General features: G+C 42.3%; 1 protein-coding gene across 1 annotated transcript in view; it reads right to left on the reverse strand.

Annotated features, from left to right (window-relative positions):
* Galphas (G protein alpha s subunit) overlaps nucleotides 1-12442 on the reverse strand; it is a 201858-nt gene that overhangs the window by 25317 nt on the left and 164099 nt on the right. Inside the window, exon 5 of the mRNA XM_071591038.1 lies at nucleotides 12325-12422. Coding sequence (XP_071447139.1) covers nucleotides 12325-12422 — 98 coding nt within the window. The remainder of the gene's footprint in view (nucleotides 1-12324; nucleotides 12423-12442) is intronic.

Consider the following 12442-nt stretch of genomic DNA (forward strand, 5'->3'; position numbering starts at 1 on the left):
ATGAAAATACTCGTATTTCATAATGATAATAGGTCAAATAAATCAATTTTCACTCGCAATTAAGTACATCAACCATGGTTTCAACACAGCACGTCATTGCCAATGAAATCCCTAGTTAATGACACATCGTTTTGAAATCATGGCCGGTGTATTATATAAATCGTGAAAATTGACGTGTTGACATGGGAGTTTGTTGTAATGGAGTTTGCATGTCCATGTGATAGTAAAATTTTGCCTAATTACTATTAAATTCTAAATTTCCACGTTATTGCATTGATTTTTACTAAATTTGTACGTGCAAGTTAGTTGATAGTGCATACAATTGCAGTGGATCGCGGTAGTCCAGGGGGTAGAGCGTTCGCCTACTTACAGGAGGGTCCCGGGTTCGATTCCCGGGCAAGGCACTCTGGGCACCTGCAGCTCCACCCAAGCTGGGTGATTTTTCGGGTACCAGGTCTTCCTGGGAAACCACAACCGGCACAGGGAAAGGAACTGGCCCCCCTACCCTGATGTGTGAATTTCACACGCCGTAGTATAGGGCTTAGTACTGGGTGAACTCAACCATCACCTACCAAACCGACCGTCGGGTTGATTACTGTGTTTATGTTTTTTTTACATGTGCATGCGTGTAGGTTAAAAAGGTTTTCGCATGAATATCGCATTCGCCGGTGTGGGTTTGAATGAATATGTTGGTTTTTGCATTTGGTTTTATTCTCTTTTCCGGGTGGAGACAGACCACCCGGAAATACCCCCGCCATACGCCCCTGCGGCGGTTTGCGGGGTATTTTGTAGATGTAATGGAGAGTGCGAAGAGAACGTAAATCAAGAAAACAGAGGGCACATCACTATGGCGTCTTTGATTTCCGAGATGATCTATTTCAGTCCAACTCCTTATTTGATTGAGGCACGCAAACCAAAAATGGAGTTAGACTGAAACACACAGCTTATAACTGAAAGTGATTCCAAACTTTTCCCCATCAAAATACGTAAATGTTTCCGAGCTCGCGGGTAAATATATTAGTAAATATATCACGAATTCATACTTTTCGTGCATTCGATTTCTTACATTTCAACAGTGAGCACAAGATTAGACGAGAATCGGGAATTTTTTGATTTAATTTATCGCAAAATCAAGTGTTTCATTATTTCAATTCAAAAAGGAAATCATCGCGTCAAAATTCGAAATTCATTTGATTAAAATAATAAAAACCAACTGCCGAGGGCCCAATAAAAATCACTAAATGGCAGCGGGTTATGCGCCCCGGATTCAAAGGATGCGAAAATACACCTACACCTTGTATTTCGAATTTATTGAAAAGAATTCGTGAAGCATACTTACTTAAATCTCCGAAGGATTCCAGCATAAATTTCTAAATGTATATTTTCAAATCCTTTAAATTTCACGAAGATGCCAACACGATCGATTTGGTGTGGCAACGAAAGACGTCATCCGACACACATCGGTGGAAACATTACACCTCCGAGAAGCGCATCGAAAGTACGGAAAGCAATCCGGGTCTCGTGCCGCCGCCATACTATATGCGCCACTGATCAAGGTGATGCAGCTAACCGAGAATTAAAGATTGAAGGTCGAAATGTGTTTGAAAACCCCTGTTAGGTCCGTTCTAATTGACAAAGATAAGATTCCAGAAATTCGGAAAACATGAAACTACCAAAGCACAAAGTGAATCAAAGGAGTCGAGGAGACCGGCGAAGAAATTCACGCTCCCCGGTCTGCATACGACACTGCAGTAGTAGTTGGGGACGACCTGCACCAAACTCTGCATGCCTTGTACCAAGTAGGTACTTTGGGAGTATAATATGAGCAACAACAAGAAGGCAACTAAAAATCCTTGAGTCTGGGGATGACGGAAGCTGAAGGCGGAGATCAGGTACCTTGGAGTGAAACTATAGAAACGCGAGGAATACTTCCTCCTCTACCTGGGCAGCAGTATAAATTGAGATGGAAGAAGTTGGATGAAATGAAGCGAAGGATAGCTCAAGACAAGGAGGCGTCCATAAAGACGAGACAAATAATATCTTCAAAGATCCTAGGGCTACAACGTTCGCACGGAGCAAGGCATTGTGTGGATCAGTTACATGGAACACTGGAAAAGTGGACGGACTAAGAATGGCCAAGGAAAGATGTTGCAGGAAGTCTGCAGTACTTCACCAAAACTGTTGAAACTGTTCACCTGCTCTAGTTTTTGCCCTCCTATTTCAATGTTAAACTTGGCCTTCCTCTTTCTGGAAAATCGCATTACCTTATCGCACTGTGTTTCCAATTCACTCAGCAATGCTTGCAATCCCTTGGTTGACTGACACACTATAGCTTGGTCATCAGCAAACCTAACTGATTTTACGAATTCCCCGCCGACTTTCATTCCTACTTCCAGTTCTTCCCATGCCTCTTTAATCATTTCCTCTACATACAGGTTGATCAGCAACGGTGATAATGGGCGACCCTGCCTTACCTCTTCCTAACACCGCCCACCCGGAGTCTCCGATCCCCACTCGCACCTGAGCAGTCTGAGACATGCACAGGTTACGGATTAGCCTCCTTTCCCTCCAATCTTCTCCTATTTTCTGCCTTGTACTCATTAGTTTTTCCCAATTCACTCTATCAAACGCCTTTTCGAAATCTAAGAAATAAGCGAGATTAAATATATACACACCTACACATTTTAAACCCGAAAATGATTTATTGATAGAAATGAGCTCTTACGGCTAGTAATATATAATAAATTTGAAACTCCAATAGCCGTAAACAGTTTACCTTTCTAAACAAAGTGAAAATGAAATTAATTGGCTAGCGCCACAAGTTAAAAAGGGGTAAAGGTAAAAAAGGATAATGAGGTAGGTAAAAGGGGTAAAAGGTAAAAAAGGAGAGGATAAGAAAGGTGAATACGAATACGCGTATTTCGGCCACAAAGTAGCCCTCTTCAGCGTACTGAAGGGTAATCGTCACTACAACACAAGTCGAAGTGAGAGCTCACTTCGACTTGTGTTGTAGTGACGATTACCCTTCAGTACGCTGAAGAGGGCTACTTTGTGGCCGAAATACGCGTATTCGTATTCACCTTTCTTATCCTCTCCTTTTTTACCTTTTACCCCTTTTACCTACCTCATTATCCTTTTTTACCTTTACCCCTTTTTAACTTGTGGCGCTAGCCAATTAATTTCATTTTCACTTTGTTTAGAAAGGTAAACTGTTTACGGCTATTGGAGTTTCAAATTTATTATACCGAAAATGATTGAAAAAATAATTAAAGATAACCACCCCACCTGCGCATCATGATTACTATATGATGGTACGCATCTCGAGCAAGCTACGCGGAACGGACTATTATGTAAATTAAAGTCAGCACTGATTCCTCCAAGAATTTGTCATAGAATCACAATAATTAACCCAAAGGTTGATTTTTATGGGCCAGGGTACAGCTTAACTAACATAACGTAAACAACCCTCCATGATGTTCAAAATTCTATAATCAGTATGCCGCCTGCATAGTGCCCGAAAAAATCGCACAGCGTGGGTGAATCAGAGGCGTCGCCCAGAATAAAACAAGGAATCTCCGGTTAGAAATCCAGCAGCGCCTTCCCAAATACACACACCGATCCCAACTAAATCCACTGAGTTCAGATTTTGCGACGAGCTTAGTATCCTTAGGAATTTCCATTTACATCGTACCCCTCAGTGACTTAGGTTTCTTACTATTATGATTTCTGATTGTTCGGGGAAAGAATGCGTATTCGTATCTATCTGCGCTGGAATCTATCTCGCTTATCTTATCTTTGCGGTCTGGCCTACCGAAGTAGTGGGGGGCCATAATAATTCCTTCAGTGTCATCGTTAAATGCGTTTGCTCTGAACCTTTCTTAAAGTCTAAGCCTGGCAGTGGCATCTCAAGGGACTCCCAGCCTAATTCCCCTAAAAGGCCTCTCACACTCGTCTTCTTATCGTAACAATTTTTGACGAATTTGGCGGATTTTCTCTTGACTTTATCTATTTCTTTTTGCCAAATTTTCTCCGAAGAATCCCAAATACTTGTGGCATATTCCAAATGAGGCCTAACTAGAGCTAAATAATACATCTATTTTACTTTTTCATCACATTTCCCTAGCACCCGATTAATGACGCCGAGTTTACTGAAAGCAGATCCGCATATTGCCCTGATATGAATCCCTATGAAAGGCGTGGTGATAGAACTACCCAAAACCCTTTGGTTATACTCTCAGGGGAAAACTTGGGAAACTTTCGAGGAAAAATTAATTTAATCAACAAAAAATGTCATTAGGAATTTTGCCCGAATTTATGCGCTCTCCTTATGATTAAGCAGTTAACTCTTCTTGCAAAATACATTAGGCTATATGATCTAAAAAACAAATGAAAATGCGGATTGGTATCTATAGTACTTCGCGAAACGCATCTCTCTCCCGTAGAAACTTAGCCCACCATAAAAATTTCTACACACCCCTAACCACACGCACGCACGCGCGCGCCCGTCCCGATGACAATTCCGAAGGAAAGTTGATCTATGAAGAACCTATATACAATCTCACGAGGCCAAAATGCAGAAGTCAAAGCATCTCTCGAGAGAAGTTCTCTTATCTGAGGCGGCACTTAACTAACTCGGCGAAACGCGGCCACAACTCAGAGGAACGAATTCGTAGGGGAGAGATTGTATCAGGTTCTCTCCTCCAGGTACAGATAAAAAAATTGGCATATTTCCAGTCTTGATCTTAATGTGCACTGAAATAAGCCAGTGACGACAGTAAATACTGGAACCCCTCCTTTCCTCATTCAGGAGAATGCTCAATTCCACCCAGTTATGAACGAACAATGAATTCCTTTTTCTGTCGTTGGACAAGAGAAGAGAGCGGCATTCGCAAGAGGGTAGCCGAAAATCACTCAAAAGAGGGCTGAAATTTTGAACGTCGATGGGCAGTTTTATCCTTAAGACTATAATAAAGAAGCATTAATGGGGATGGGTTGAAGGTTGCAGTGGTTCACGGTGATATCCGTAATCCCGAGGACGCAGAAGCCTCATCCGATGACCTTAGAGATATAGTACAACGCTTGGGCGACATTGGCAATTAAAATTAAACTTTAAAAAATGCGTAGTAATACATTTTTGGAAAAAGAGCGATTCCCACCCGAACGCCAACTGCATTGGGAATACCGAAATGGAATGTGGAGACTAAATTAAATACCAAGGCGTTACCCTCAATCACGATCTCTCCTGGGTGAAACACGTACTAGGGGGAATATGTGGAAGGGCTAACAAAAAATTAGGATTAATTAAGAGATCACTCGGTGGATGCGATGAAAAGGTTGAGGAGAAATGTTACCTTCTATTACTACGTGTTATTCTCTCTCTAACTTGTTCAATTCCGTGATCAGTGCTTTTTAAGATAGAACCCATACGCTCCCCACCCACTCCTCATGAGTTCTCACTAAAGAAAAATACCACTTCTCCTTCGCTTGCTCATCGTAACAGAGCTACACTTCTGATGAATGAATGCCTTCTTCAGAGTCCCTCCCCAAACAGTGCTCCACCACTTTCATCAAGTCCTCACATCGCGTCATGTCTTGAAGTAATAAATAAATCCCTTGCGGAAACCGAAATCCCTAAGCATTGGAAAACCGCACACCTAACGCCCATTTAAAAAAAGGTGATAGGAAGGGGTACATGGGGAAAAAGTAGCAAAAAATTGGGATTTATCTGAAGAGTGAGATGTGACTAGACGGTTAAAGACCCATGATATCTTTCGCTAGTTAAGTCTCATTTAAATGGGATCTCGTTTTAATGGGATCCTCACGAAGTGGGAGTGATTGCCGAATTAGATCGCATGCAGCGATGAGGATCTACATTTGTAAAACGCTACGATGCGGGAGTGCGTCAAGATTATTAAGAACTAGGTTGGGACCCATCACGGAGCGAGGCTTAACTCACAGAAAATTCTCTCGCACAAATTCAAAGAAAATCTTTTTCGCGATGATATTGAATAGGAGTGGGTCGTGGTAGTCCTGGGGGTAGAGCATTGAACTACTGAACGGAGGGTCCTGGGTTCGATTCCCGGGAAAGTCTCCGGGCACCTGCAGCTCCACTCAAACTGTGTGTTTTTCGGGTACCAGATCTTCCTGGGACACCATAAACGGCCTAGGGAAAGGAACTGGCCCTTCTACCCTGATGTGGGAATTTCACACGCCGTATAGGGCTTAGTACTGGGTGAACTCTACCATCACCTACCAAACCGACCTTCGAGTTGATTACTGTGTTCATGGTTTTTTTATTGAATAGGAAGTTTTGGAAAATGTAAAAGATGGGTCCCTATGGACCCAATCGTAGCATCTATGAGGAAGGAATCTGGTCGGTAGACTTGGTGAGATCAGTTTTAGTTCCTATTCCGAAAAAGGTAAAGGTTACATCATGCGAGGACTACAGGACAATAAGTTTGATATCCCACGAAGCTAAAGTTGTTCTCAGGATCATAGACAAAAGGATAGAGCCAAATGATTACTTAGGAGATGATCAGTTTGAGTTCAAGAAGGGGAGAGGCACGCTTGAAGCCATTGCAGTCATGAGATCACTAATCGAGAGGAATATAGAATACAACCAGGAGGTATTTGCCTGTTTCGTAGATTTCGAAAAAGCGTTTTATAGAGTGAATTGGGAAAAACTAATGAGTATTCTGCAGAAAATAGGAATAGATTGGAGGGAAATGAGGCTAATCCGCAACCTGTACATGTCCCAGACTGCCCAGGTGCGAGTGGCGAACAGAAAGTCCGGATGGGCAGTGGTAGGAAGAGGTGTAAGGCAGGGTTGCCCATTATCACCGTTGCTGTTCAACCTTTAAGGAGAGGAAATGATTAAAGAGGCATGGGAAGAACTGGAAGTAGGAATGAAAGTGGGCGGGAAATTCATAAAATCAGTTAGATTTGCTGATGACCAAGCTTTAGTTTGTCAGTCAGCCAAGGCAATGCAAGCATTGCTGAGCGAATTGGAAATTCAGTGCGACAGGTATGGGATGAGAATCCATATTAATAAAACAAAGGTTATACGATTTTCCAGAAAGAAAAGGCTGAGCAGAACATTAAAATATATAGGGCAAAAAATAGAGCAGGTTGAACAGTTTTACGCATCTCGGTAGTGTTTTGGACCAACACGGTCAAAGTAGTAGGGACGCAAGGAGAAGATTTGCACTAAGCAAAGAGGTTTTTACAAGGAGGAGGGAGTTGATGACGGGGACGTTGAGCAAGGATATTAAGAAAAGACTCGTAAAAACATTGATATGGAGTGTAGCTATGTACGGCGCGGAAACGTGGTCATTGAAGCAGGAGGATAGACATAGACTGGAGGCTCTTCAAATGTGGGTGTGGAGAAGAATGGAGAAGGTGAAATGGACAGAGAAGAAAACAAATGAGGAAGTACTTGGTATGGTGGGCGAAGAGAGTGGTTTGTTGGGAGAAATCCTATGGAGAAGGAAAAGTGGATGAAGGGGGTTTTGACCGGCAGTGGGATGTTGAGGACTGTGATAGAGGGGAGAATGTTAGGCAAACGAGGAAAGGGAAGGAGCTGGATAGGGATGTTGGACGGGATAAAGGGAGGAAGAAAGTACTCCGAGATGAAGAGGGACTTGATTGCTGGATTTTATTATTATCTTAATATTGCTGGATTATTTTGCTGGATTGCTGGAGACTAGGTTGCTGGATTTTGTGTTTTGTCAGGAGTCCCAAATATTTATTTGGTAGTTGTGCCCATCCAAAACCTACTTTACCCGATTGACTGCTTAATAATAATAATTGAATAGGAATTATCAGTCCCATATTAGAACAATAAAGATATATCCTGAAAATAAAATCGCAAGAGATCCTATCAGAGAACCGATAGATTTAAGATTTCATTTTTCCCACAAACGACGAAGGATCGGAATGACGTTGTCCGACCGCGCCGGGCGGGAAATAGTATCTTTAACATCTTTAAAGTCGCTGAGGATTCACATTGTAATTATTTACCGAATCCTTACTTACACATGGTTCTTGCCATCAACAGCTCGTCACGCAAGGTTCAACAAGTATCTCACAATTAGATAACGTAACGCACGAACCTGCAGTTAACAATATCTAAATTATTTGTGACATTTCCCAATTTATTGATAAACTAATTGATTGTTGATAAGCACGTGGTGAAGCAAGGGATAGAGCGCTACGCTCCTGATCGGAGGACCCAGGTTCGATTCCGAGTGACGCCTCTGGAGAGACAATGCCTCAACCCTAGCTGTGTTTAGAGCTAGATTTTCCGGGCGGCAGATCCTCCTGGGAAACGATAGCCGCAACAGAGAAAGTAACTGGCCTAACCTACTCTGATGCAATAATTGCGGGTGAACTCTACCCCCCGACTATGTATCAATCCGTCCTTTGGGGGTATAACTGTTGTAGTTGATTGTTAATATTGCAAGCCTAGTAATCTTTCACTTCTCTCACACACCCTAGGGGTTACCTGCAAGGCACCATGCACAATGTCTCTCCCAAAGGTAGTAGGACTTATTTTGCCCCTGAGAGACGGGCGGCGGTTTCTCTGGTGTGGACGCATTCGAGGGCTACTTCGAAGACTTTCTGAGTGGACGTATCAATTCAGGCAATATTTTTCTTTATTGACTCAGTCCTACTACTTTTGGGACAGACCTTTTGACGAAACAGATATTTTGAAAAAAATAGCGATACATATGAGGCGCAGGGTAATATCTAAAAAAACACAAGAAGTCTCTAAAATAATAACAATTCCGCTTTAACCAACAAATTCGCAGTTTCAAAGCATTACCATATTTTCCCGTAAAACAAAAAAGCACACAGATATTCACCACTTTCTCGGCAAATTTTTAAAATTATAATTCATGAGTATATTTAAAATCAGAGTTTCCGTTTCATACGAAAAATTAAAGATACGAGTATTTTGCAACTACCGTTAACTGAAAGATTTTTCAGAGAGTCAATAAAGGGAAGAGCCATTTGAAAATAATTACCCAGACGGCTACTTCACCAGGAAGCTACAAACACTGACTGGGCTCCGCAACTCTCTCTATCGCCCAATAATTACAAGAGTATCTCTTGATATCGTAGTTGATCACAAAGGTACATCAGGATAGTTTTCATTGTGAAGTTTCAGTCGTCGGCCAGTAAGCACCGTCTCACGCAACGAAAATGATCGGCCTATTTCGTAGGTTGCGAGCTGCGAATAATTTGATATGATGTTAATAAGTTCAAAGATTGTCAGTAATGACGGAGTCCTTCCTTTCAGCATTATCAGCATCTAAACCTACACAGCTTCTCCGTATACGGTGAGAATCGAATTATTCCTTATTACTGTTGTATCTTTCTCTGCCTGTGGCGAGGCACGACCGTCATTCGGCTTTCTTTTAACATCACCTCGAATGCGAGAGAACGGAACTGAGTTCTGGATTCATCGAATTAGTTACTTTGTTGGCGGTCAATCCGCATATGTATATTCAACAGATTCAGGCGACATGTAGAGATAGTTCGTCGTCATGTCTTGTATATGAAGATGTTTCGATGGACTAAAACGTACGTCAGAAATAAATCTGTGCGTTACAAATAAATCTGTGCAAAAGTGCATATTTTGTTTTTCTCATGGTGAATCTATAGTTAAGATGTGTCTTCAAATTAATAACACACACACACACGATTCCTTTCAGTGTGCATAAGCGTAATTGTGAACGATTTTTCTGCAAGCCTCCAGAATATGTTTGAAAATAAAAAAAGTGAGAGAATTGCATACCATGGAGTCGCAGGTCGCACGAGACCAAAAGCATTTGATTTCAAAATGATTACAAAATATGTTCCCCAAAACATTATTAGGAAAAAATCCAATCATTTCTTCTCTTCTGTCTACTGATAAAAAAAGCCTGAAGTCCTACTTACTCAGAAAAAGTCGCCGGAAGTCAAAAATACTGCAAAAAGTCTTTCATTATTGTTCGTGGGCTTAAATTGAATAGAGATGAATATATGCGCTAAATTATACTTGGTAGTCTCCCGAAATAAAAAAAGCAGAAAGATATTTCGGCCTCTCTAGTGATGCAGAGTTCTACAAAAATGGCAAACCTTCACAAGAACGCCGACAGCGAAGCGGTCAGCTTCACGTGATTCGGTTTTGAACTTTTATCACTCTCACCGACCAAAAACAGGAAGCCTTCATTCTCCCACGTACATAGGTGTATGGCCAAGACTCGTAGTAGTAGTAGTATTTTTGTTTATGGGGTGCATCGACGGCTGAGGTCATTTTGCACCACGTCGAAACTTTTAAAAACCACAGTTAAGGTTTAATAAATAAATAAATAGATAAATATTAGAAACAAATGACATCGACAAGAATAAAAATACCACGGCTAAAGTTGCCTCATTAGGCCAGTTTCCTTTAAAAATAATAAAACCTTGCTTAAAGAGTTGGGGTCATCTCCTAATATTTGTTTCAAATCTCCCCTTACATGAAACTTTTCTCTGGCCCTTCGATATTTTTGGCACTGCGTAAGAATATGTTTCATTTTAAGGGGCAGGTCGCACTCATTGCAGCGCGGTTGCACTTTTCCCTCCGTGACCAAGACTCGTCCATCGTCATTAATTTCATGAGCGGCGATGAAAATGCCTTGGCCTTGTCATTAAGTCGAGAGTAAATACAGTAATTACATGAAGAATACAGTGTATCTTTCCACTGTCTTTTCACGTACAAACAGTTTCAACGCTCAAGCGTCATCATCAGACCTGATGATGACGCTTGAGCGTTGAAACTGCTTGTACGTGAACAAAAGACAGTGGAAAGATACATCGCATCCTTCATTTAATTTTAACGAATTTCCACAAAGTTGAGCCGGAAACAATTGAAGTAAATACAGTGTCTATTCACCCCATTTATTTTCCTAACGGATATGCTTCTTTCTTCCCCGTCTTTCTAAAGGATAATCTCATTTCTGAACCCATCCAGATGATATTTTCCATCCTCCATCCATGCCCACCATTTGAATACCAATAATCTTATCTACACCTACATAATATCCTGCAAGTAACCAGGAAGGTGAGTGGCAGGGGGGGAATCCGCACCAGACATGCACACCACACGAGCATATCAAGTCACGTAACGAACATATTGTCATATTTTGTTAAGATATAGGATCCGGGTTTCGACGCTTAACGTTCATGATATCTGATGATCATGCTCGTATCCGATGTACCTCAGGATGAAACTGAGCTTGGTAACCCAGATCGTATTGAAATAAAATGGCGAGGTATCACAGCGTTATGGTTTTTCATTTTAACTCTAAAAATATAAGTGACAATGCGTGAATCTAGGCTTAACTAGGTCCAATTTATACTATTAATGCCGTCTATTTGCTCTCTTTGGCAACATCTTACAGGATAATATTTGAATTATAGGTTTCCAGTGCCTATTCCAGCGCTTTGCTCTGCTTTTCTGACTCAAGTTGAAACATGTGAATAAGAAGTAATCGTGAGACTGCTTGCATTACTTTAAAATGCATAACGTTCAAAAAATAAATTCGTTACAGTTTGTCTCGTCGGCACTCTGTTTTCGATATTTCTTTGTTTCACGACCACCCGTCACAATGTTGCCACATGTTCGACAACGGATTTTGCCTTTTTCGCCGGCAAGTCATCGGCGTGGCAACATTCTAACGAGCACACGCGAGGTGATGGTTAGCTATTGCCTTCAGAGACGTTGTTTATCCCTCGAGGACTCGCAGAAACGGTTAAAGAGCGTTCAAGCAATCCGCTCGTCACATCAAACCGACCGATGCGAACCCCATTACCCTTCGCGCAATGCACGTGCACAGCAACAACAAATGCAAGAGAGAGAAAAAAAACCAAAGACCAATTAATAAAAAGTCCCCTTTACGGGGGCTCCACCCTTTTTAACGGCAGGCGTGCGTACTACTACTAATCTAAGGTCGCAGATGGATGAATGGATGGGTTGCCCGTGCAGTGGGCTGGATGAACATTAAAAAAGAAAAGCCCTCGGGGAGAATGCGGCGTGACGACGTGAAATTGGCGCAACCAGCAGGTCTTGCGGGGACATAATTCACGACGCAAAGCATTGATAGGCGAGTGATAAGGGGGCGGGCATTGGGGGGAGGAGGGAGGGAGGGAAGGAAGAGAGCCGTTCTTATGGGTGCCGAAGCAAGAGAGAGGGCAGGCACCGTGAGCGCGCCTCTGCAAGACGAGGACCGGAGGGGGCTCCGAGAGCGGCTCGGAGAGGAGAGGGGGATTGATGGGCGGCGTCGGTTGTGTACTTACTATTTGGCGCAGTCGATGAGCTGGTACTCGTTGGACCGCTCGTAGCAGGCCTGCACGCCCCTGTCCTTCCAGAGGACCTCCGTGTGCTCGTAGAACTCCTGCAAGACGAGGGAGGGAG

This window comes from Hetaerina americana, unplaced genomic scaffold (assembly GCF_022747635.1).
Source record: "Hetaerina americana unplaced genomic scaffold, ioHetAmer1.1.p SCAF_40, whole genome shotgun sequence".
In the NCBI taxonomy this organism is placed as follows: Eukaryota; Metazoa; Arthropoda; class Insecta; order Odonata; family Calopterygidae; genus Hetaerina; species Hetaerina americana.